We start from the raw sequence: 27411 nt of genomic DNA on the forward strand, positions 1-27411 counted from the left end.
ACTTCCAAAAACATAATTATTATTTTTGATCTCTTGTTCATGTTATTTATTTGCTTGGTTTGTTTAGATCTAATCTAAAATCTAAAAGAGCCTCATATTCAAAAAAGTAATTATTAATAAATTAATGGGAAGGCTACAGTCATTAATAAAATATACTAGAATTCATTAATAATTATTAATATATAAAACTGATTAACCAAAACCACAAAAATAAGGAAAAAAAGAATTTTTCTTTTTCATCAAGTTTTATCAAATTAAATTTTTGTTATTTGTTTTTGCTGAATTCATTTATAGACTTTGACATGTAATATTTTACAGATTTTCTTTACAGTTTTTAACATTTTCTTACTACATATATGGCTATTCAGAATTTTGCATCTCTTAATCTGGATTATGTGGTGGACTAAAAGGAGATGACCTCTATATGTATCTCCATATTTAGATATAATGAATAAATGTGACTGTGAGCATTTCTTAGAAAGAGAGAAAGAGAGCATTTCTTAGAAAGAGAGAGAGAGAGAGAGAGAGAGAGAGGATAGATGAAATGAGGGTATTTACATGTGAATGTTTACTCTGGATCTTTGTAAATGAGTATAAATGTGCGATATGGAAACCATGTTAATGGAAAAAAAGTGAAAAAGCTCTTAATGAACTAACAGTTGTGCCCACAGTCTTTTACAGATTCATAACTATATTTATTCCATTTACATCATTTTGTTGCTGTATTTGAGAGAAAATGAGAGAGAGTGAGATATGAGATTCTGTTTTTTTAATCTCTCTTTTTCCAGGCCAAATGTACTGACGCATTCCCACTAATTTCGAGGCAACTCTCTATGTACAAATCTCCCTTATCGGCATGCAAGTTGTTGGTGTAAACATGTGTTGTGTGAGACTCTTGTTCACGCCTCACTGCTTATGTGAGTGATGGAGAGATGAGAAACGAGTGTGAAGAATGGAGGTTATTCCTCCACCATCTGTGCGACACGATGAGATGCAAAACAGTTCTTAATCCAGATTGGGATGCTTTGGAAGGGATTTTCCTAATGTGGCATTAAAAATCACATACACACGCTTTTTTTTAAAGATTGAACCATTATGTCTGCCACTTATCAGCTCCTGCTGAATGCACATGCTGAGAGGTGACAAATTAAAGGAAAAACAGTGACTCAGTTCCAGTAGGAGGTGTTTATTTAATTTGCTGGCATTGCTAATCAATTCCAACTTATTCTGACTGATCACCTTTAACCTGGCGATAAAACATTTCTCTTGCGATGGGCGTGGATTTTTTCCAGGATGACCCCAACCCACTTCAACAGGGCACAAGGGCTCATTGAATGGTTTCCTGAGGAGGAAAATTATGTAAAACAGACAGAATGCTATGAACTTCACACTTACTACAGCTTAACCCAGGTGGATTTTGGAGTGAGGTCTCTAGCACCATAATTAAAACACTAACTAAGGGAGAATCAGAGTACTAGATATGTTTAGAATTGATACCAAGGCTCTCTGATGCTGTCCAGGTGCCTCACACACTACTAAGACACTTGATGTTGGTTTGTTCCTACATTTTGTCACCTATCTGTATATGGAACAATCAGACAATGTATTAGATCAGGATTATACGTTCTGAACATAGACCTAGAGTTGGTTATGTACATATTGTAATCTTAAATCTTCTCTATACTCTTTATTGCTTTGACCTTTACCTGATAATACCTAATTCAAATAGCAAGAGTTATATTATTATGCATTAGAATTGGTCTTATAAAGTAAGAGGGTGTAAGACCTTAGGCTTGTTGTGCCTTAATGTGGTCTTCTCATTGAGTGAACTCAACTGTCATGTTAAAACTATAATGAGTTCAGAAATTACATTAATGCTTATATTTATAGGTAACTCAAAAGAGCATAATTACACAATTGCACTTGACTATGAAGTTTACAGCTAAAGAAGGGAAATAATTTATAATCGCACTATGTGGTGTCACCCAATTAAAGATGGCTTCCTTTTTTAGTCTGGTTCCTCTCAAGGTTTCTTCCCTTGTATCATCTAAGGGAGTTTATATATAAATATACATTTATATACATACAGGATTTTTTATATTCCTGTAAATCTGCTTTGTGAAAATGTCCATTGTTAAAAGCACTATGCAAATAAAATTGAATTGAATTCAGCTAATGAAATACTTCCTCCTTGTTTAGTTTTTTTTACATGGTTAAAAAAGAATAAGTGAGTAGAGGGAAGTTTTGAAATTCCAAGCTTCGTTTTTTTATTAAATCCAAGAATCCAAGTTCATTGCAGGCATCAAAATACAGGCAGGCAAGGTTAAACCTGGATAATTCATAATCAGAAACTACACAAGCATGAAAGGGGTTCAAACCAGGAGAGAACAAATCTAGTAAACACTTAAATCAATGCTTTAGTGTTGATACACTGGCACAACAGGGTGTAAATAGACAAACCTAGCAGAATTAAACACAGAGCAGGTGAACACAATCATGCAACAAATCAACGACAGGTGGAGGTGGAGACTGGAGAAGAACAGAAAGTAAAACAAACACCAGCACCCGGAATGCATTGCCATGGGAACAAATGAAGGGGGAAACTGTGGCACCGAGTTCAATCCCTAAAGCAAGTGTGTTTTTATTTTTGAACCACATGGTAACTGTCTAATGTTTTCCTTTGAAGTATAAAACCTGATAATACCAGAGAGATGAGGGCTTTTTCACTCTCTTGTCGAGATGCTGGGCATCTGTTAACTCACATATACAGAATAAGCTCATTTCTCACATGTCGCAGTGCTTCTCTTATACTGGGTTACTCTCCTTGCCTTAATAACCCCTCCAACTCAACCTATCAGTAAGGAACACCATCAGTTTCTTGAGTCCTGTCAGTTTTAGCTCACTTTTCCATTGAATGGATGATAAAGTCAGCCTATAAATATTCCCAGAAGTGAGGTCCAGTGATTTTACAAGCCAGTCATCATATCCCAATGCTCCATCAAGCTTGTTAAACAAATCACGCACAGATTCGGCCTTCATACACCCTGAAGTCATTATTCTGTTTGGACAGAAAAAGGCAACCACAGAATCTGTACAACAAACTGACTGTCTAACTTTATGTCAAATTACATTTGTCCAGGAACAAAACCTACTGACAGTGTAAAATAATGTGCTTATAATGGTAATTGTTTCCTAGGAGCTTCATTTAACTGTCCTGCATGAGCAACAATTATGGTTTCATATATTTCTGAGGATGTGCCAGGCCTTGTCCACACTGGTAGGGGTATAGCAATGTTCAGCTGTAAATGACTGTAGAAAACTAAATGATTCTTCAATGATAGTTGCATTCATTATTGCATTTTCGTCTATTTTGGATCATGTTGGATTTAAGATCACATGACAGTTATCTGAGGCTGATATCTGTTTTTCTCAATTCTCCATTCATTCAGTTCAATTCAATTTATTTGTATAGCACTTTTAACAATGGACATTGTCTCAAAGCAGCTGTACAGAAGTATAGAAACAGAATAAAAATATAAGTTAATAAGTTTATTATTAACTTAAAGAGGAATTATTAAAGAGGAACCAGGCTCAGAAGGGAACCTCATGCTTATTTGTGTGACACTGTTCAGTACATGATGTAAATGTAAATAATGGAATTGTGCAACCAAGAGATCCAGAGGAACTATTATCTAATATACCAGCATAATTTCGGAGATAATTATAGACTTAACACTAATTTACATTTACGACATTTGGCAGACACCCTTATCCAGAGTGACTTTATCTCATTTTATACAACTGAGGGTTAAGGGCCTTGCTCACTGGCAGCTTGGTGAACCTGGGATTTAAACTCACTCAGTAGTCCAACGCCTTAACCTCTAAACTACCACATCCCCTCCTAATTCCTTCCTGATGAAGTCTTCAAGTGTTCACTGATAAAGACCTCAGCACAAGGCTGACTGACATACAAAGATGACATGATAGTTTCCAAAAATTCATTTATCTTCTGTTACCACTTTAGCCTTGCATGGTTCATTGTGGATCTGGGAATACACCCTGCATGGGACGCCAGTCTGTATATACTCATATACAAACTAATTCACACAAGAGTAACCAATTCACATACAGTACAGCTTGTTTTGGAGATGGGAGGAAACCAGAGAAACTCTAAGAAACTTTAAAAAAAACTTACATGGACCCAGGGAGATCAAGTGAAACTCTCCACAGACAGTAACTGGAGATCAGGGTTGAACTGGAGACCCTGGTTCTGTGAGGTCGCAACTATCTGCTGCTATCCACTGTATTGGCCACAATTCACCACAAACAGCAAAAAGGTGCTGCCAAAGATATTCGATTATTTTGGGGCATTTTCACAAATGTGTGTTTTTCAGTGGTTGAGAAAACTGTTGAACTGCAGACTGGCTAATTAGGCTATGAGTAAATTGCAGGAAAACAGGATACAAAAATAAAAACTGAGTCAGTGTCAGTTACTGCACCACAGTTGATTTCATACTAATGAGCTGTGTCCTGGTGACTGCAGATGACATCCACACTTAGGTAGATGAAGATACAAAGTGAAGTATGTGAGAATTTTTTGATACCTTTTCTCCTAATATTAGAATGACCAGACACTAGGCATCAAGCCTGAGAGGTGTTTTGATCCGTGCTTTCCACACTGACATGATTACATCTCTTTCTTTGTTCTCCTGTCATTTTATCCACCGCTTTCTGCACACAGGCTCTGTATTTCATGATCTGATAAACAGGACTACTGAAACACTAAGGAAGGCCTGTGAGCTCTGGGGAAATTCCACTGTAACAAAGAGCTCATACTGTGGAGAAAGTGTGCATGAGTGTGAGTGAGTGTATGTGTGTGTGTGTGTGTGTGTTTGAGAGAGAGAGAGAGACTATAAAGAACTAAGGATTGAAAATAATCAACATTCTTGATTAGATCACTTGTAAACTCATTTAAAAATTAATTGTCTGCACTAAATGAAGTGTATCATAGTGAATACAGATTGCCAGGCCATCTTTGTGTGTCTTTGTTCTCGGGAACTTGCACTAAAGTTTGTGCCTAATGGTAAAATTCTCAGATGGTTTACGAGACAGACCCTTGGCACATGACCCTCGTTGACCATTGGACAAAAGTGCAACTTGCAGACACTTTATTGAGATTTAATACATCAACTAAAGCTCTATTTGAAATCATTTGTGGAAATGCCTTATTAAATATCTATTGAAGTCTTATTGAATATAAGATCTTAAAAAGAAGTGAAGGATTAGTAACTCTAACTCTGTGATCAATAAGTGGTACTTGAGAAGAAAGACCTTATTTGTAGATTTGTAAGACCTGATATATACCTAGATATATGACTTATGCAGCCATATTGCACTAGCCAGGAACCATCAGGGTTGCCATGGCAACTGTATATCAGTATAGAGAGTTGAACGAAATTAGTGTTAATAATTATTTAATATATTATTTATTTTATTTAGTTAATAGTTATAATAATTATTTCTCTCATTTTTGATATGAGAGCAGTATCAAAGCTTTGGATATTGCTGTATACGTAACACTGATCATATGAAGATATTTTCACAATAATTAAGACTATTTTATGCAAGATTGTGTTACTGAGATATTCAAAATGTTATGGCAGTGTAATTCATTTAAAAAAATGACTAAGACCCAAAACGTTTTCTTTCTTTGATAATCTATTAGAATGAATGTTACTTTGTATACTTGATTTCAATAGAAATTTAAACAGAACAAAACAATATATCTATAATCATGAAATATTTGAGCTGAGAGTCATGTGATTTGCTCTCTCTCTCTCTATCCATCAGACGGAGTTCTCAAAAGCAGCGCTTCTCCATCAGGCTCGGCGGGACCAGGTGGCCCAGACATGTCGTGCCCACAGCGCCTCCAGCCGCAAGAGGCACGTACTGACCCCCGGCGACCTAAAACACTTAGTAGTGGATGAAGAACATGAGATGATCTACTGCTACGTGCCCAAGGTGGCGTGCACCAACTGGAAGCGTGTGATGATGGTCCTGAGCGGGCACGGCAAGTACAACGATCCCATGGACATCCTTCCTAGCGAGGCACACGTGGCTGCCAACCTGAAGACGCTCAACCAGTACAGCATCGCTGACATCAACCACCGCTTAAAGAACTACTTCAAGTTCTTGTTTGTGCGGGAGCCCTTTGAGCGCCTAGTGTCGGCATACCGTAACAAGTTCACACTGCGCTACAACACGTCCTTCCACAAGCGCTACGGAACCCGTATCGTCAGGCGGTACCGCAAGAACGCTACAGCCGAAGCGCTTCAGAGTGGCAGCGATGTCAAGTTTACAGAGTTCGCAGAGTACCTTGCAGATCCAGCCACGCAACGCGAGGCACCGCTGAACGAGCACTGGCAAACTGTGTACACGCTGTGCCACCCCTGCCACATCCACTACGACCTGGTGGGCAAGTACGAGACACTGGAGGAGGATGCTGACTACGTGCTAAAGCTGGCTGGCGTGTCCGACTCGCTTCGTTTTCCACCCTATGCCAAGTCTACCCGCACCACCGACCAGATGGCGGCCATGTTTTTCAACAACATCAGCGCGCAGCAACAGAGCCAGCTTTATCAGCTTTACAAGATGGACTTCCTGATGTTTAACTACTCCACTCCAAGTTACCTGAAAGATCAGTAGGAAGGGTTGTGGTACAACGCACGCACATTTGTAAACGCACACCTGCGCGAACACATACTCAAAGCTGAGCTTAACTTAATCAGAACATTGACGTGAAGAGAAACGGTCAATGAGGTGCTTGATGAATTGGCACCAGTGAAAGCAGAGCAAATAAAAACTCTGAACTTTTTCTGATACTTTTGGAAATGTGTAATCCACGGGTGGTCAGTCTGCTGTATCGTGAAGAGGTATGGTGATAAATACAGGGAGATTTGTACTGTATTTGGTCCTGGTTTCATGTTCGATGAGTATTCAGGTAAACCTGGCATCTCTGTGTTAATACACCCGTCCATCAGATTGTAAGATAAAGATCATGTAACTGTTTCTATTCCCTGCCATCATTAAGCAATATGACTCTGGGCCACAGGCTCATTTACTGTAACAAGTAAAGATCTCACCCGCCTACCTTCAATTACAAACACTTGATGAGCGAAAGACTCTTGTGGACTTCTATGCTGATACTGAAACCTCAGTTGACTTCTATTACACCATGAATACAGAAGTAAAGTTGTGGGCTGTACTTAAGCAAGCTCATTATAGTGTTATTTATATTTGTCCCCTTAACTACAGCCTTCTCCTGTGTGAAGACTGTGTGTGTGCGTGCGTGTGTACAGTAATTATATGACGCATATGTAAAGGAGGACCTTTGTGTTCACCCAGGATGATGTGAAAACCGCATGGAGAGGTGCCTTTGTGATGTGGGTGTATCCTGCTGGTCTTACCAGTCAGTAGCTGTCCTGCATTTAAAAGTCAGAGGTCGGCAAGAGGTCGTTATTCATTAAGGGGCAGTCCCGAGAACTATCAGCCATCTTAAAAGCGTTAAGGGAATATTTCTTGTTTTTGCTTTGTTTTTATTGACTTATGAAAGGTAGCTGCAAGCAGCTGAACAAACCATTATTTAAAATACATTGTAAAAAGAAACAAAAGAAAGCACGATTTAATTTTATGATGGATTTGTAAATGGCAGTATTGATTTTTTTTTTTTTTACTTTTTTTTTTCATGTGTATTCAATGCTACAATATTGCTCAGCTCTTGAGTGAATCATGTTTTTTTCAAGGACTCTGCTTTCTGAGCTGTTCTCATAGGAACGATTTATTCAGACAGACTTTGAGTCGAGAGAGAGAGAGAGAGAGAGAGAGAGAGAGAGAGAAAGAGCAAAGGAGATGGGATGGGAGAAAGTGCAAGACAGGATCTGTTTCCTGCATTAAACCCCCTGTTTGTTCCATTGTAATGTCTTTATCCCAATTTGAGCTCTTCAAAGGAACACATGCTTTCATTTGTATAAGTGTCTTTTTATGGCCCTGTTTTGTTATGACTGTGAATTAGAAGAAATGAAATTGACTATTTATGTGTCTGACAGCCACAGGCGTGTGTGTCTGTCTTCACTGATATTGTCTACACGACTGTACAAAAATCCTACACTGGTAAAGGTGACTCAGTCTAACACCAGCTTTCTCTTTCATCCGGGTGGCCGGACGGATTAGCGTGCCTGGATAAATAAACGCCTGCTAGCTTTTCTTTTTCTTCTTTTTTTTTAAGAGATTGAGCCCCTGTGGAGTAGGGTCTTAATAGGACACGCACACACACACACACACACACACACACACACACACAACAACAACAACAAATTAGTGATGAAGTGAGCAAAATGTGGCAAAGAAGGAGAAAAATACAAGCTGTGTGTTCTGCCTTGCTCTTCACTTTTCTCTCTCTCTCTCAAATTTCACAGGTATCAATTTACAGAAGGGTTACCTTAACTAAAATTATTATAATTTATAATTATTAATATTTAAAAAAAACTACCTTATTATCTCCAGGACATATTCAGCACCTACAGTCCTCACTATTTAGTAACAACAAGAATTTTCTATATAAGAAATAAAACACATAGGGTTGTGCTCATGTAGGAAAATAATCATCATTAGGGCTGTGTGATGCAGCCTGATGTCTTCTCTTATACACACAGCAATTTGCCAATGCTTACAATTTTTAGCCATTAAATATCTGTGAGAAAAGTAGTTCTCGTGTTATAGCAGCTATAAACATCGTCGTTGTCATTTTTTCCCCTCTGTCATGATGTTAACAAAACCACACATACAGCTTCTAATGTTCCTGAGAGACCATAAACTCCTCCATCCTGAAAACTTTCCTGTCTCTGAAAACATGAAGCTGCAGTTTTAACCTAAAAACGTCCAATAAACCTCGCAAACCGGAAATACTGTCAGAGCTGCTGTTACAGAAAACCTTCTGACTAAACCGAACAGCTCTGTGGTATAAATGTTTTGTTTCTAAATAAATGCCCCATAAGTAATGTTAAGTAATTAAGCAAATGATAAAATATAAATAACAGATAACATGGCTAACCGATATTCCACAAGAGCTACAAATAAAAACACCAGTGTGAGCTAATGGCTTGAATAAAATGTTTGTAGTGGATAATGAGGAAAAATTCATAATTGAGGCTGAGTGCTGGGTGTCATGGAGTCCAGGATTCGGCTGATTATGAACCTAACTAGATTACTGTCCTATTGACCAATGGCAGAATTAATGGTCAAATATTCAGCACAGAACAAACACGTAACAATTCAAACTGAAACAATGATTAATGAGTGAAAATTAGTCCAGAAAATGCAATATGAAGTGAAGCTTTAATTTGTGTTTGTGGTGGTTAATTGGCAAAATTCTAAAAAATAAAATATTTAATAAATAAATAAATAAATTTTTAAAAAGGTGGCCAAATTAACAAAAAAATGTAATAAATATACACAGGTGCAAATATTTACATCTAGACACCCAAGCTGATTCAACTCTCAACATTTAATCCGATGCTCTGACTTACTTGATCCTCATTTATGTGATTTTTTAAGTAATGTACAGAATCCTTGGAAACATTTCTGCTCTCTGTTTATTTCACATAAAAACATGAATGAATACATGTGTTAACTTTTCCTTTGTTATTTTTTAAGCATTGCTTTTGTTTTATTAATGCGAAGGTTTTTTCAGTGTCAACTAAAGCAGTGAATAATGTTAGTTAAGGGAACCTTCATGTAAAGTGTCACTGTTCACTGTTGAGCAATAAAATAAGACCAAGCATTGAGACAGAAATCTGAGAAAGGAACAAAGTCTGTGCACTTCTCTAGGTGCTTTTGTGCTTTTTAAATGCCTTTATTTTCTTTGTTCAGTCAGTATCCTTATTTCTGCACGCGCAAACACACACACACGTGTAGTACTTATCTATTATCTCAACCTCAGTAACCAAAAGGAAACTAAAAAAAAATAAAAGGACATTCATATAAAACCATGTACACACACACACACACACACACACACAAAACACAAGCAACACATTAGGTGCACTGCCTTGTAGCCTCTTACGAACATTGTCCTGTCACTCACTCACTCACTCACTCTCTCTCTCTCTCTCTCTCTCTCTCTCCCTCTCTCACACACACACACACACACACACACACACACACACACACACACAGGCAGTGAATTCATGCAAGTAAATTCATACATGCTTTTCTGGGAACTGGGCTAAGCAGAATGTACTGATCTACAATCAGCTCTTATAAGTAATGACTGTAATTATATGAACCACTGATTGGAGATCAGCGCTGTAAAGCTTAGACGCTACGTCTGATTTTCTTTTTTTGGCTCAAAACTATGACTGGATGCAGTGCTCTTGTGCTATTGGATGCCTTTCAGCATTATATTCACGTAGCCTTCTGTGTGTGTGTGTGTGTGTCTGCACATTTTCACACTGGCTACTCTGCCTCAGCCGAGCTCGATTATCCAACATTCTCAAACCAGCTACTATCTTATTTATTTATTTTGTTCCTTGGTTTCATGTAAACGCTAAAGACTCTGACTCTTCTCACCAAAAAGGAGCATATTTAAAAATGTATAAGACTCTCTGGGGAGTTTGACTCCTGCACATCTCTCTCTCTCTCTCTCTCTCTCTCTGTGCTGTTTTCTCAATAAAGCTAAAAACAAAAGAAATGGTTGTGTGAACATTCTAGTGATGTGTCATGTGACATGCGAACGAGTCAGTTCTTCGAGTTGACTCACACGTGAGCCTTATTTTTTGTAGCCTTAGGCAATACTATTATTATTTCATTCATTATCTGAAGGTGTGTTTTACTTTCACAGTTAGCGTATTACAGAAAGGAGCCGCAAGAATGTTTATCTGCACATTTGTAGTGGCTTGATAATACAGGCTTATGATTATTTATTTGATAAATTCAGTGTAAATAGTTAACTAGAAAGTAGATTTTCATGAAACAATTTCAGCCATAACTAGGCAAAGAAGAAGAATAACTGATCAAAATATTGCAAACTTTCTACCATAAATATAAACCATTTTAGGAGCTGAAAGAGTCAACTTCATTGGGGAGACGAATCAAATGATCCGACTCACTGAATCACTCCATAATGTTTTTTAATTTGATTCAGTTTTATTTGTTTGGTGCTTTTAATACTGGACATTGTCACAAAGCAGCTTTACAGAAATATGTAAATTCAGAATAAAAATTTAACATAAAACATTAATATTTAAATTCATATTTATCCCTAATGATTAATTCAGAGGCAACGGTGATGAGGAAAAAGTCCCTGAGATGATATGAGGAAGAAACCAGACTCAAAAGGGAACCTCATCCTCATCTGGGTGACTGTGATTGTAGAGAGGGTGATTATAAATCATTTCCCTTCTATAACTATACACTTTATAGTCAAGTGCAATTGTGTGACCAGTTTTTAATCCCAGTCCTGCCCACTACTGTAGTTATTATTATTTTTGTTCCTATATATGATATTTTCTTATAAGTACTTTGTCCTATTTTCCAAAATCTGAACAAATCTGAGCAGTTACTGAGCAACACTCCACATTCAGTACACTCCCTTTTTAATGTGGAAAGGTTCACATCTCTGACCTTGTGTAAAAGTGCTTATTAATTTCCTAAAAAATCCTAAAAACTCTTTTCCTTCTGTTGCTCTGTTTTTAGTCACTTTTTTATTTGTGCTCTTAGCAGATCCCATTAAGAGCCACATGTAAAAAAAAAAAAATTTCTCCTCATTATGCATTATACAATAAAAATGACTGAATTATTGACAATACTGGAAAAAGAAGGAATGACATTTTTCATTATAAACCTCTTTAAAAAATACAGAAAGTTGTAACAGAAAGTCTCTCTTGATTACCATGTTCAGTCCTGAAACTTCTTGCTGAGCAAATGTTATTGAAGCTCTTCCAACATGGCTGACCTTGGCGTGCTGGCGTTAGCTCCTGCACTCTGTGGGAAGGCTTGTGCTCTCTGATTATATGTCCTGAGCTGCGTCCTGCCACAGTTTGAAGTGGTGTCTTTGAAGAAATTGTTGAAGAGGAGGAAAAAAAAGAAAAAAATAAAGCCACAAGTGTGCTGAGCGTTTGTGCCACTCTGTGCTTTAGATCTTCTTGTCATCAGTAAATGCAGCGTGACAGCATCAAGAGGAAACGTCCTGGTTGTTCCGTGATAAGGAAGAAATGGCGATGTAAACTGAACGACCTTCAAAAGCATGAGGGGGACAAAAACTCATCCTGGATTGAACCCAGGAATAAACTTGCTCCTGGATTAAGTTCATTCATTAATCCAGTTGGACTAATCTTTAAACATTGTTTAAAAAAAAAAAAACATCACGAAGACATTACTTTGTTCTTCTCGTTAAGTTTTCTAATAAATATGGATTAATTATGATCCTGTTGTTCCATTACTTAAAACCCAGGTTTACCTGAGATGAGTTAAATGGTACATTTTAAATGAAATTGAAAGGGAAATTTTAATCCTAGTGATCAGTGAAAAGTTAAAACAAATAACAAACAAAAACATGCATGATTATTTGAGGAATTAATTAATTTTCATGAGGGAATTAATCTTGAATCAAATCATTAATACAATTTTGAAACAAACAATAAATACGACTGAGGCACATTTTTGAAACTGTTTGATTTTACAAAAAAAGTAAAGATACTACTACTACTACTAATAATAATAATGATGATAATAATAATAATAATAATAATTATTATTATTATTATTATTATTAGTTAGAAAAAGAATTTTTGCATTATTGAGTTGAGTGGAAAATTTTGCACCCCCCCCCATCATTTTGGGATTAAAAAAACTGGAAAAATCTACTTATTTTCATCAGTCGGAAGAATTTTTTAAACATCAGCAGAAGAAAAAAGTCATATTATATTAACATACGTAAAGGAAAGTTTGAAAGGAATAAAGATTTTTTACTACTCTATTTTTAACACACTATTCAACTCCTTTTCTTAGTTCTATATAAAATGACAAATCATGTTCGGCCAAATAATTTACTATTCTTAAACTACTAAAAATAATTAGTCCAAATAATTTATAAATTTTTTACTTTCATTTTGTCTTAAGAATATACAAACATCTTATTAAGGAATGATGAAAAATTAGGAATTTGCTGTTGTATTTAGAATATATTTAGACCAATCTGTACATATCTGTCCATGACTAATGTAATACTCCAAAATATCCTTTTAGATGTTTCTATCTAGTAATCATAGTGAGCCACATTCCCCATGCTGTTGGTTTGTGTTTGAATGTGAATTTAGCATGTGGTTGGGAAATGCACCTGCAAACCCCATCCTCCATGAACCCCGTCCCTCCCTTTAACCGAAACCCTCGCCGCAGTCTTATAGTGGACGTCTGCTCTGCTGAAAATACCCCAGAGTTTACTTCAGCTCCTTCATCCCACACTCCTCCTTTCTGCTTCCTTTCATCAGGCACAGAACCACATCAGGCTTTTCATTTCTATCAGGATTCTGGCTTTTTTCCGACTCAAAGAGTGGCTCCCTATCATTTACAAGGTGTGGGAAAGGGGGTGATGGTGCAGGGAGGACACGTTTTATGCTGTAAGGATTTAGTGGTGAAATGTAGCATGCTTGTCTCCTAAGTGTTTAGCCTTTCATTGGGTTGCTGGAAGACCATGCTCCCGAATCCCATGCTCTTGAATCCCAGCAATGCCACAATCATCTGAGGTTAGAGATCCAAGAGAACTTTTTTGGGTAGGAATGACAGGACGTTCAATAAGTTTCCATCAGTGGCAACTAAGAAAGATGAGCTTGTTTTGTATGTAGCAACAGCACTTAAGCCTTTACCATTACAGGTTGGTAGCTGTTGTGTAATAAGTGATAATGAGGAAAAAGGAAATGTGATAACTGGCAACACATGACTTGTAGGAAGCATGTGTAAGCACCGACTCGTATGTATGTTGTTGTGAGAAATTATTATTATAATAGCTAATATGTGAGAAGTGGACCAAATGGGAAGAAAATAGGGTTAAAAAAAATTTAATTAATTAAAAAAAAATTAAAAAGGGAGAGAGAAAGCATGTGACAGCATTTACCCTCTCACATTGGAAGCTGTTGCTTGATAGCAGAGAACTAGCTAATGTGTCGAAATTAATTAGAGCTAGATATAATAGCATTAATTTGATAAATTACGTCAAAATATATCTTATAGATTCCTTTTCTGTTATGTTTTTACATTTTTTGAACAAAATTTGTATTTTCCTACTAAACTAAGGAAATTACTGAAAGTTTCTTCAGAAAAACACAATATACAGTATATAGTGATGCATATTTTATATTGTAGAAATAGATGAAGAAGCCACATGTACATTACAATACAGTGGAATTCAAATTCTTTTCTTCACATATCCAAGCTTAGGAAGATGAGGTAGAAGCTATGATACAGCATCCGTGGAGCAGCAGTGGCTAAGGACCTTACTCAAGGGCCCCAACAGTGGCAGCTTGGTGGTGCTGGGGCTTGAAACCCAGTTAACAATCCAGCGCAATTAACCACTTGAGCTACCAATGCAAATACCTTCAATAATCATGATATGATCATCTCACATCCCCCCAAAAATATTAGTGAACCAGATTAGTAGATGGAACAAAAAGTAAGTTTGTTTAGTGGTGTAAGTTAAGTAGCCTTGATTTGTCACAAATACATTACTGCACAGTGAAATTCTTTCGTCGCATATCCCATCTTTGAAGGGTTAGGGTCAGAGCACCGTGATGCAGCACCCCTGGCAGGTTAGGGGCCTTGCACAGGGGCAGCTTGGCGGTGCTGGGGCTTGAACCCTGAGCTTCCGATCAACAACCCAGAGCCTTAACCACTTGAGCTGCCACCACCATCAGTGTTTGGCTTAGATGAAGTTTAGATTTTTCTCCTTCAGCTACAGCTACTTCACCCATGATCCCATGTGTAACCCAACTTCTGCAAAGAATCTCTCAGCTGAGTGTTAGCAACCCTTCACTGTTTGTCCAACAAGTAACCGTGAGTAAGAGAAAGAATGACTCAGCTCCATCTTTCTGCCATCCCACACTCTTCTCAAGCAAGCCTGAAGCTCCTACTCTCTGGCTGCATGACTGGACACAATTTCGAGAGGCTAAAATGAAGGAAGGATGCAGAAGAAGAGGGAGAGCAAGAAAACGAGAAATCAGCTCAAGACAACCACGAGTGGCATCAAAGCCGAACATGAAAGATCCTGCAGGCAGCTGAAGCACTTATCGATCAAGCCATTAAAAAAAAAGACAACTGTTATGATACCAGTGACTGAAAGAGAAGCTCGAGTTGATGACAGAAAGCTAGAGGAAAAAGACAAGAAGCGATATTACTGAATTTCTTTATATTCACCAATTGAGAAAAATGTGTAATCATCGGTATGGTCAGGTTTTCTGTGAGGAGAAGATCAATGGAAGGAGCCTCCAGTGTCGGCTCATTCTATCTGCACTCTGGGTAAATTCCTCACGATGGAGGAGTTTGTACTTTCTGGTTTCTCTGTAATATGACAGGCAGTGGGTTTTATTTGTTGTCTTAATAACTTCAACAGAGAGAAAAAGCTGGTGAGGAAACTACTGCTATAATGTTAAGTGAAAACTTGTTTCAAGAACATCTCACAATTATAAATAACTATAAACGGATAAAAAGTACAGTTCTTTAATAAACAAAGAATGAATCATTGGTAATTTGCTGTGGTGTAAAAGGAATGCTGCTATTGGAGAATAATCTCCTATGTTGTTGGAACATTAAATCACAACACTCCACTGCTGATTATTTTCCTATAAAAGCACACCCCAAGCATTACATACATTACAGAACTCACTATTCCTACTACTTAAAAATTGAACCACAGAGAGTTCTTGTTGTCTCCTTATCAACACTATGCTTTGTCTCTCTGTTCCAGACACCAGACTGAAGAGGTGGAGTCATGACTGGTCTGGGTCAACATTAAAATGATGAAAAAACTCGAGCACAATTCTCACAGGAACTGGAATGTCAGTCTGAGATTTCAAGCTCCTATAGCACAACCTTTTCCTGTCTGTGTCTGAACAGAGCTCATTAACAAGGATTAAAAACACACACACTACACGATCATGAACTGAACTGGCTCTACGCTGTACACACTCTAAATCCCAAAGAGACGAATAAAATTCATTGCTTATGAGGTTAATTCAATTTTTTTTACTGTGTAAAAAAGGGTTTATTTATACAGTGGTGCTATAAATACCACTGGGGTCCACAGTCCTTATTATACGACTATCAAGTGCTGAGTCACTTTGCCATATGAGTTATATTAGCTGTAGGCTGATGAAAGTTTAAATAAATAAAAGATTATTATACAGCAGGAAAGAAAACCATAACGATATTACACTGTACACGCTGGAAAAAGGAGGCAGCTTCAGAGGAGATTGACTACAGACAAATACTTAACATTTATTGTGAGTATAAAAAACAGATCAGATTGTATTTTTTCCCATAAAGCAAAACTAAGTAAGACAGTAAAACACACACATGTGAGACGTACAGACCAGAAAAGGAAACAAGCCATAATAGACAAACACAGAGCCATCGCCCACATGCAGCCAATTCTCAGGCACACATGCCTTGTGTCATGAAGAGTTGCATACATGTAAACAGAACGTGTTTGACCTGACGGGCCAGAACACAAATACCGTTTGTCTTACAAAGTGCAGAACCCTCTACAGGAGGGCAGGAAGATCAGGAGGGGAGAATGGGTTGTCGATGGGGGAGCATTTTTAATCTCAATCATGGATGTGATTGAATAAACAGAAATACAGGCTGATAATTAGTTCATTCATAATGTTAATTCATGTCTCCAAGCTCAGTGACTCCTCCCAAATCTGAGTGGAATGAAGCTGCATACAATAATCTCTCAAAAGCTGAATATTAAATAACTCTGTCCTTTAAAAAGCACTATAAAAATGGTCCAGCTGATGAGGACATCACATCCTCATTGGTCCTCTCTGTGACTCTTGTCACACATCATATATGGTTAGCCAATCACCGACAGCGTCCCGTAGCAACACAGCACGGTTTTGGCTGAGATGTACCACGTGGCTGGTGAAAATGTTTGGTCCTAATCACCTACGTCGCTGTCCTGGTCCCCAATCACCCAGAGGAAGTGGAAGCTCAAGGCCAGGAGAGCGGTGCCCAGCAAGTCCCCCAGCGCTGTCAGGTACGGGATAGAGAAACTGTCCGGGTCCTTCCCAGACTTCCACATGGCGTGGACCATCCAGTCTGCTATAGACAGCAAGAGGAACACCTGCGAGACAGACAGGCGCAGATTAAACACGTTTTAGAGTCACAGCTGCTGTCAAATTCCCCAAGCGTGCCTGAGACGAGACGGGTGAGGAGTGTAAAATTAGGATGAGTCTATGTTAAGTGATTTCATTTGACTTGACTGCTCCCTCTACACACACTTGAGGGAAGAGGCTCTGATCCAGACAGAGCGAGTGACAAGTGCTAACACACAATTAACACAAACTGGATCAGTGTCTTTGTGTGTGAACTTTAGAAGCCCTTATTCAGCTTCACTAATTAAGCCTATTTTCCACATTGTCAATATGTGTGTGTGTGGGTGTGTTGGGGGGGGGTTTAAGGTGTGTATTCCTGATGAAAGGAGAACTCACTGACTGTATTGTGATGTGCAATAACTGAAACATAGATAACTCCATAATTATTGCCACTCTTCCAAAAAACTCACCCAAATGTGAATATATAAAATATGGACACAGTAGAGTATTCACACCCATACAATATATACTTGGTGAAGCCTGTCTTGGAGAGAATACACTCATGCTATTAGTCTAAGACAACTAATAGCATGAGTGTAAAGTTAACTAAGACATTGACTAGTTGATAAATTTCATGGATATGACTGACATGAGCTTTCACACCAAGTGCTCTCAGCTTCAGAGTCAGTGATTTCAGATGAAAATAATATTATCAAATAATGTTAAGAGAATTGTTCATTCTACACTGATAATTGTTACCAGGGGATTTTTTTTTAGATAATGGGGAAAACAATTATTAAATGTCAAAGGATCAGACAAGCAATAAAATCCCGTGATGTGGCCAAGCCACTGACTGGATAAACCATTTTATATAATCATTATGTCATAAATCGAATACAATACAGTCACTTTTAAGCCACAGAGTGGAGAAATAAAATTGCAGTATTTTGATTTACCCTTGAAGTGAACTACTAGGTGAAGGCAAGCAGAAAGTTGTTTACATTGGACCTAAAACCTTTAGCAGGCAAATGAATGATTTGAAAAAAAAAATAAAGATAGGTCTGAGATAATTTATGGAAAAACTTATATTGAACCCCGACGGCTTCGTGCAAACCTGCTAATTAAACAGCAACCTTCACAAAAACCAAACCCCTAGCCAGCTCTCAAAGTGACTTCTCCTTCACAAACTAACACAGTCATCTTTTTTTAAAGTATGACAAACAAGAGTTTCCTCCTGAATGTCTAACATGCATCAACTTGCCAATCCTCTGAAAATCAAGTTTGCATGTAGTTTCAAAGCTGTGATGTACAGCAACAATTTCAGCTAACCTGCTTAACTTTCCTGAGTGTGTGTTAGAGAGAGAGAGAGAGAGAGAGAGAGAGAGAGAGAATGACTTTCATTATTAGAAAAAATAAAAAATAATATCAGCACATTAATCAGAGTGACAGACTGGTGTAAAACTCTCTGGGAAGAGGTGTACACGGCTACATTACACTTGGACACCAAACGTCTGTTAAATATGTAGATGAAGGTTATGAAGGTTATATGAGGAGTATTAGGATACAAGTATGATAGGATAAGTGGTTAATCCGTGTGTATGCAATACATATGGCTGTATTGCAAATAATACCCAAATGCATCCCAAAATAATGCACTGCGTCCTTTTTCTCTCTGCATGCTTTCTCTTTATAAATTTCAGTCTGTAATGCGTTTTGCGAACTCTGAAAACTGCACTAATTAAATACAAACAGTGGAAAACTTTTCTCATAAAGATATGGCACAAAATGTGATGAAGGCTCTACAGAAACTAAGGGCCATTGAAGATGGATGGTTTGCTAATTTGCACAAATTTTAGAAGAACTAACAGGATCAGGGATGAAGTTTCCACCTTCCACAAACATGCACACATTTACCTCCAGACGACAGTAAGGCCAGTCAGCACCACGCAAACACACACACACACACACACACATAATTATAGACTGATGACTAAAAATGTCCTCTACCTTTCAGATGTGTTTACTGTCCCAATGTAAATGTTCTAAATAATCTCTCTCACACTGTTAGACAGGAGTGCAAAAGTTTGTATTTGTGTGTGTGTGTTAAAATTAAATGCAAAAATTAAATGTGCATCCTACAACTAGACATGTAGCCAAGACCTTTTGGAAAAATAAATAAAAAAAAGTTAGAAATAAATCAGTCACCAGACTTGCCCTGAAGAAGGCAGTGTATAACATCTGGAAAAATTATTACTGACACACTAACAGCTTTGCGCTGAATATTACTCTGGAGTTGGACGATTATGAGCAAGAGGATCCAAATGCTGTTCAGCGGATAAACAACCGGATGAAGGAAGTTATAATGGCAAACGCTGGGTTATTGGAGAATATTTAAATAACGTCCAGAGTATTTAGTATACTTAGTTTAATACACACACAAGTTGTTTTCCTATAAAGTGCATCCCTTCTTTATTTTATCCTAAGGGAACACTAATGTTTCCGCTGTAAATGGCTACTAGCTGTGAACCATACCTGAGATGCAACAGTCCAACACAAATATCTATGACTGAAACCGTGCACATTTAGCAGACAGCATCAATATGCCGCATGTGTCACACTAGCTGCAGGTCTTTGTGTGGTCTCGGCCACTCGAGCACTTTCCCACGCCATTGACGAGAACGTTTCTTTTCTCTTCACCATCTCTAATGCACACTGCCGCCACCGATGTTCTCTAATGGCCCCTCCACACAGCCTCGTCTATAAGCAACACCCGTGTGCCAAGACTCCATTAATGCAACAAGTAGCCACTCGTTTCTTTTGGAATTCTGCATGTAGGCCTTGTTCATTTAGTGGTGTAAAGGGTCAAAGGTGATGGGTCAGAGATCAGCAGATGCTTGTCAGGAACTCACGGTGAGCCCAAGAAGACAAACAATCAGCAAGTCTTTGTCACAGTCTCAAACTATTGGCTGACTGTTCCTGAAGATTCAGGATATTTGCTCACTCAGAATTTACAGAAGTTATATCTATAAATGTATCTATGAAAATGTGCCTTTAAGAAATGCCTAAATACACAGATGGGTTCCTTTCTTCCAGTATTTTCTGTCACTATTTTTACACACAGGCTGCACTTATGCACAGGATTATGGGATATATATATAATAGTGAAGAATACCTGTATTGTGCATTCTTAAATCAACAAGACGAAGACAGCTCCAAGGTAGCTTCCAGGTAGCATTTTCTATTTTTCCAAACTCACCAAATGCTGTTGCCATGGTTTCACCTGCCTACTGTGATATAACACCACAAACTCCAAGACTAGCTGTAAAAATGTATGAACATCATCCAGAAAAAAATAATAAAAGGACATACAGTCCTCTCCAAAAGTGTTGGAGCAGAAAAGCTAATTCTATTGTTTCTGCTATACGCTGAAGACATACAGGTTTGGGTTCAAAAGATCAACATAACACAACAGATCAGAATATAAATGGCGTCCATGCAATTAATCCTCATCTGGTAACAAAATGAGAAAAAGTTTTCTTCTAGACACTGTTGACATTGATTCACAGAGAAAACATCTCAATACTGTTCTGTTTGCATCATCAAACAGTTTAAAGCTGTAGCATCATGCTGCGCCTCACCAGCTGGTTCAGGAGCTGCAACTAGGAATAGAAATCTGGTGTATATCAGGAAGTATATTTTAGGAAAGAGTTCTGTATCTTAGAGACACTCTTGTCCTCATTATTGTCCTCCTATTAAGATTATCATAAAATTCTAATAAGAACAGCTGCCTAATCACAATACAATATTAATATCATAGCAAATCGTGGCACAATACACCGTTGTGAAATTGTGGTGAAAAAACAATACTCAACTCCGTCAAACATCTCAACATTTTATTTAAGAACTTACTAATTGGATCGATATTCCAATAAAACTCAATTCCTCAAGACACAGGTTTTAAATTGGTTACCTTTAGACATCATATCTTGTTTATGCACACAGCAGTGTGTCATGAGTCGTATAAGAACAGCAATCAATTTTCCCTGAGCTGTTAAAGAAAACCAATTTAATAGCATTCCAGAATTTCAAGATACGTCTAAACCTTCATTTAAAGTTTTAAATATAAATTCAAGTCCAGTTGCTTAGAAGTGCCAGAGAGCTTTTAATATAAGCAACTTCCTATTTCCTGATGTTCTGTACTATACTAAACCGACCTTCTCTCATCTCTTCAAACCATCGTTGCAGTCTCATCTGAGGCCTGTTTTGTTCATACAGATGCATTTTTCCTGCATTTCTAACAGTGCGAGGCTTGCATCTAGTTTAAATCACTGAAGTATTATTGCTGAGGTCTGTGTTAACCTGCACACAGCTCACTAAGGTCTCTTCAAGCTTGCTGAGCAAAGGAGATTCAGCAGGGCCGCCTGTGTCTATTTATAGCACTGCTTCGGCTTCATGTATTGGAACTTCCGCTTTCCATGCACAGAGAAATTTAACCTAGAATAAACAGAGACCACACATAACACCTGAAAATTCCACACATTCCACACACTCTCAGCATGCGTCTCATGAATGCGCTCACTCATACATGTGTAACCGCAGGCATTGCTAAATTGATCGTAATTATTGTCCAAATAGTTCAGGCTTTAGTTTTTGTTCAGAGTTTGGAAAAGTATGTGTTACTCATGTCAATGAAGGGTTTTAGTGCGAGGCATCTACAGCAGTCCTGTAGTCAAGGTGAGTGGATTTATAGTATCACACTGAGCATGGCACTGCTGAATTCTCAAATCTGATCGATGATGTTAATGTTCTGTAACAGCAGATCTGACGGTACTGACGTCTGCACGTTTATAATAATGTGCTCGTTCTGATGTATCGTTTCCATAGTAACAGCTGATGCACATAGACTATGATCGTGTATGGCGGACACTCATTAAAAAAATGTGTAGAAACATTTAAACTGTTGATATTGTGTAGCTTTTTTTAAGGAAGCTTTTTTCACTTTCCAAGGAAGGAGTCTCCAGTGTTAGCATTTTTAGCAATTTTCCAACAAAGGAAAAGAAGTCTGTTTAACATGAAAAAATTTAGTTAGTCTTGCTTCAAGAGAAAAAGAAAGACAGGCCGTTGAGGCAAGTAGTGTTTGCGACTGTAAATTATGTAAATAATAACAGTAATTTGTCTAATGGATGTTCTACAGCATTCACATAACTGTAAATGAATAAATAAACAGTGTCTGTGGTAACACACTGAAGAAACACACTTCGAGATGTAACGCTATAGAAAAATAGTCAACTAGAATAAAAAATGATCAACTGTTTGTAACAGCTGATCTTGAGTTCCACCTCACATTTAGCTCCGTCACCTCACCCTGTTGTTGATTAATGTCCTAGAAAAGCATGCCCCCAAATGATCTACTCCTTACTAAGCCACTTATTTTACAAAAATCATAAAATCTCTTGACATCTTTAAGATCATGTCACTTCTTTTTGAAAAACTGAGGAAATACTCAGGAAATAAGTCGAGAATATTTCCAGAAAATAAATAATTTGTGTGATTTGAATGTGAAGCACATTAAAACTATGGCATGTTGCTTTGATCATGTGCTGTGAAACGTGGAGGACAAGCCGTCTTACACCACTTAAGACATTGAACATTGAAATCTTATTCTAGGCACAATTCCTTTTCTCCCCTAAAGTCAAAATACACGATTTAACTGTAATTATTAGCCCTTTTGAAGCTATGTAACTAAGTATGTAACCATTTTTAGCCCTTCTGTATAACATTTTTTGGATAAAATCTTGCTAAAACTGTCTATCTGTCTATATGTATTCTCTTATGGCAGACTGACCTGTAGCAGCGCTGCAGCCAAGTAAACGGCCATGAAGATGGGTGTCAAAGTCGTGTGGCCGCTTTTCATCAGGTGAATCGTGTACAGAAAGATCAAGTGGCCTGGGATTACCAACAGAAGCAGCACTTGTGCCGACCTATGATTGGCTCCTGGAAAAGAGAAAGAAAGATTGCACAATTAATCACAAAATACATACATATATATACACATACACACACGCACACATATAGTTATATATATATATATATATAACGATATGTATGTAAATAATTTATGTACAGATCACTACAGGAGCACTGTTGACCTCTATTGACCTGTATATAGGCTTTTATGCACATGTAGAAAATACTCTTTTTCAGTTCTTGCACTGAGTTTCAGGCAAACTCTCAGCCACCTCAGAGATATGTGAGGATTTACGCCTCTTCCTCCAGATGGTAATGGCAGCCTGGCAGTAGGCGCTGCACCCTGTGTGTGTCTATGTGCTTGGACATCTGTACCCAGCATTTCTGTTCCCCCAATTCTCAGAGCAAACTGGAGAAATGTGTGCTAAAAGCATGAGAGCTGCCAGCTCAAGGCCTCTGCGCTGGCTTTCACATCCACTGTTTATATTCCACAGAGCTGCACAAAATCCCAGTGTCTGTTAAATACACACTGTTCTGTAAGCGGTGCATGCACTTAATCAAGTTCTGTGTTTTATCTCTCTGTCTCTTTCATCTAACCTCTCCCGGTCCTTCACTGTCTGCTGTGGAGAAAGCAGGAGGCTGAGCAGCAGTCTGAGCTTGGCTTTGTTTTCTCGAGCGCCCGTATGACTCATCGGTGCATTTAGGAATAGAGGCAGCCAGGGAACGAGCACTACTAGAAAGCCAAGTAGAGATGCGTCCTCGTATTTGCATGCATTTATTTTGACAGTGAGGTAGATGTTTAAACAAAATTTTGCAATCCAGACCAAAAGTGCAAGTCATCCATATGGTGTCTTGCATGTGTATTGTATCCTGATCTGAACTACTCTCAAAGGTGTCTCAGGTTAGCCAGTTTACTATCTGATTGTTAAATCACACACAGGCTGTACATCAGTTCAGTGTATCTGACCAGCTTCCTGTGTTGTCCCTTAGTTCCTGTTTTATTTAGAATCTGCCAAGATTATTTTTGTTTCAATATGCGATATTGTGATATATGGTGTGGGTTTGTGTTTGCAAGCCTACCTGAGCCACAGAAGGTTCGGCAGGGATAGTAGCAGCCCTTGGCCTCGTCTGGGACCTCTCCCAGGGTGCTGTGGAAGTGCAAGTGTGTCGAGATGCGGCTAGACTGGATGGCCACGAGGTTTCCACCAATACCTGCAAGGCAGAGATATTAACTTTTCTCTCAGACACATGTTCCAGACTGACAGAGTTATCAGTCCTGAGATTGGCTAAAATAATACGAGTCATTTATCACTTTCGGCATGGAGTTACTTTCCTGTCTTTCATCTTAATATACAATCTCATTTCCTACTCGATCACTCATTCACCCTATTCCTTTCCGACGTCTGACACGGCTAAGTAGAACTGAGTGCTGTCCATATGTGCAGTAATACATTTTTTTACAGTCAGCAGCCTTGACATACACACAGGAGGGAAGCTAAAACGAAAAATAGCATAATCTATAGATGTGAAATTTTTCCCAGTATATCACAGAAAAATTGGCAGTGGTTGGATTTCAAACAAGCATTAGATACAGTAGATTGAAAAAAAAACTGCACCCAGTTGCACCAAGGTGGCTTTCTTATATATATATATATATATATATATATATATATATATATATAGTTTCAATTCAAGAGCATAATTAAGTAATAGCATCAAGTTGTGCTGAGAAATGTCACCAGGAATTAAGGCTCTGTACATCCAAAGAAAAAAAAAGTCTTTGGTTATGTTACTGATAAAGGAAAGGGTTCTGATGATCTAATTTCTGTTGACTTTATAAATGTACACTGAAACAGAAAGCACACTACAGCTAAAATGCTTTGGATGACAGCAATGTCTCTAGGAAGGTAGTAAAAATTACAACTTGAGGAAGGACATTTCAATTCACACATAGGTGTCTTTGAAATGAACATTTAAAATGATAAATAACAGTAATTTACTCCAATTATAATCCTGTCTTCGCTAACAGCATACTTGTCTCGCTTAAAACTGTGCTTGTGTCAGTGCTTGTGTCTGTACTTGTGCTTGTGCCAGTCTTGGCTTGTGTCTGTGCTTGTGCCAGTCTTGGCTTGTGTCTGTGCTTGTGCCAGTCTTGGCTTGTGTCTGTGCTTGTGCCAGTCTTGGCTTGTGTCTGTGCTTGTGCCAGTCTTGGCTTGTGTCAGTGCTTGTGCCAGTCTTGGCTTGTGTCAGTGCTTGTGCCAGTCTTGGCTTGTGTCAGTGCTTGTGCCAGTCTTGGCTTGTGTCAGTGCTTGTGCCAGTCTTGGCTTGTGTCAGTGCTTGTGCCAGTCTTGGCTTGTGTCAGTGCTTGTGCCAGTCTTGGCTTGTGTCTGTATGTGACTAAGCTCTTGTCTATGCTGTCTGTCTGTGCTCATGTCAGTGTGTGTGTGTGTTTGTGCTCATGCCTATGCTTGTGTCAGATTTTGATTGAGCTTGTGTTAGTGTTCATGTCAGTGTGTAGCTTCTGTCTGTCTGAGCAAGCTTTGTGTCTGTGTGTGACAGCTTCATGTCAGTGTCTGTCTGAGCTTGTGCTAATGCCTGTTTTCATGTCAGTGTTTTAGCTTGTGTTAGGGATTGTGCTTGTGCTCATGTCAGTGTCTGACCGAGCTCGTGTCAGTATGTGTGTGTTAGTGTTCATGTCTGAGCTTGTGTCAGTGCTTGCGTTTGTGTTCATGTCAGTGTGTGTGTGTTAGTGCTCATGCCTGAGCTTGTGTCAGTGCTTGCGTTTGTGTGTGTGCCTGACTGAGATTATTACGTCTTTGCTATTGTCTGCATCTTATTATTTTTGACCTTACAAAAGTACAATAGGAAGCACACCATGGCTAAAATGCTTTGAATTACATTAATCTCCCTAGAAAGGAAGTAAAAATGAAAACTTGAGGAAGGACATTGCTCATTCATAGAAGGCGTCCCTGAAATGAACCATTCAAATTATAAAAATCACACTCCATTAATAATTTTCGTTCCTTGCTGATAGCACACCGATGTTGACTCAGCAAATCCTCACGCTTAGAATAAAACAAAGTTAAAAAGCCAATGTCACGGGGGGCTTTCTGTGAGCGACCTGATGAGGATGAGAAATCTTTCATGCATGGCTCCCACAGTAAAGTCTACGTAGGCTAATAATGGTTTATGCAACGCTGTAAAGCAGTAAATTACGCACAGTGCAGTTCCACAGATAATGACATACTGTCTTTGGAAGCGCATCACAGGAACAGAGGATAATTGAAAATATTATAGATTTGATGAAGTTTTGCCAAGACACACAACCGTATGAACACAACTGGAAATTTAATCTAAACCCGTTTACAAAAAATTAAAATATACTATGAGGAAAAGCAAAGAAATAAAACAACTGGTATAAACCTAGATTTTATCTGCCAATCAATTGTTAATCATTTACAATAAAGCTAAAAAAAAAAAACACCACACAAGCACAATCTAACACTTCATAATGTTAATTCATATATTTTTGTGCTCAATTCTGTAACTGTAGCTCTGGAGCCAACAATATTATCTCTTAAAATCATACCATAGCCAAGTTAACTTACTTCAGGTCCCATTTCTTTTAATCAGGTTTCCAGAAAACCAATACATGGGATTCGGTGGATCTCAGCCTAATGACAAAATGTACCAGACTCTCTAGTGAGTGCTAGATGTCGTGTTTTGCGAGACTACACACACCCACACACACAGCTGTGCGACATAGTTAATTATGGCAGCACCACACCAGGGACATATAATGTGGATCAGTCTGCCGATAAGACTGGTGAGGCAAGTGTGAGCGAGTGCTCCTGACAGGTTTGGGTTTTTCACAATGCTGGAGTATATTAGACACAGCTAATGACTGTTTAGGTAGATAAAATACAGCCTTCCCTTCCTCCACTCTATCGGCATACCTGCTTTCCTATTCCTTTCATCCACTCTCTCCATAATTACCCAAAACTCAAGATTTCGGGATTTTACCTAAACATCCCTGTACACAAACACAAAATCAGTTGTCCAGTATTAAAGTGGGCAAGGT

General features: G+C 38.2%; 2 protein-coding genes across 5 annotated transcripts in view; one reads left to right on the forward strand and one right to left on the reverse strand.

Moving 5' to 3' along the window:
• chst11 (carbohydrate (chondroitin 4) sulfotransferase 11) overlaps positions 1 to 10747 on the forward strand; it is a 55662-nt gene extending 44915 nt beyond the window's left edge. For both annotated transcript variants that reach the window (XM_058417500.1, XM_058417499.1), the window contains exon 3: positions 5851 to 10747. In XM_058417500.1, coding sequence (XP_058273483.1) covers positions 5851 to 6705 — 855 coding nt within the window. In that variant the 3' untranslated portion in view covers positions 6706 to 10747. The remainder of the gene's footprint in view (positions 1 to 5850) is intronic.
• Positions 10748 to 11105: 358 nt separating this feature from the next.
• The window catches only part of slc41a2b (solute carrier family 41 member 2b), a 31363-nt gene continuing 15057 nt past the window's right edge, over positions 11106 to 27411 (reverse strand). For all 3 annotated transcript variants that reach the window (XM_058417497.1, XM_058417498.1, XM_058417496.1), the window contains 3 exons: positions 24411 to 24542; positions 23209 to 23357; positions 11106 to 17392 (listed from right to left, as the gene is read on the reverse strand). In XM_058417497.1, coding sequence (XP_058273480.1) covers positions 17207 to 17392; positions 23209 to 23357; positions 24411 to 24542 — 467 coding nt within the window. In that variant the 3' untranslated portion in view covers positions 11106 to 17206. The remainder of the gene's footprint in view (positions 17393 to 23208; positions 23358 to 24410; positions 24543 to 27411) is intronic.

The sequence above is a fragment of the Hemibagrus wyckioides genome, linkage group LG19 (genome assembly GCF_019097595.1).
Source record: "Hemibagrus wyckioides isolate EC202008001 linkage group LG19, SWU_Hwy_1.0, whole genome shotgun sequence".
In the NCBI taxonomy this organism is placed as follows: Eukaryota; Metazoa; Chordata; class Actinopteri; order Siluriformes; family Bagridae; genus Hemibagrus; species Hemibagrus wyckioides.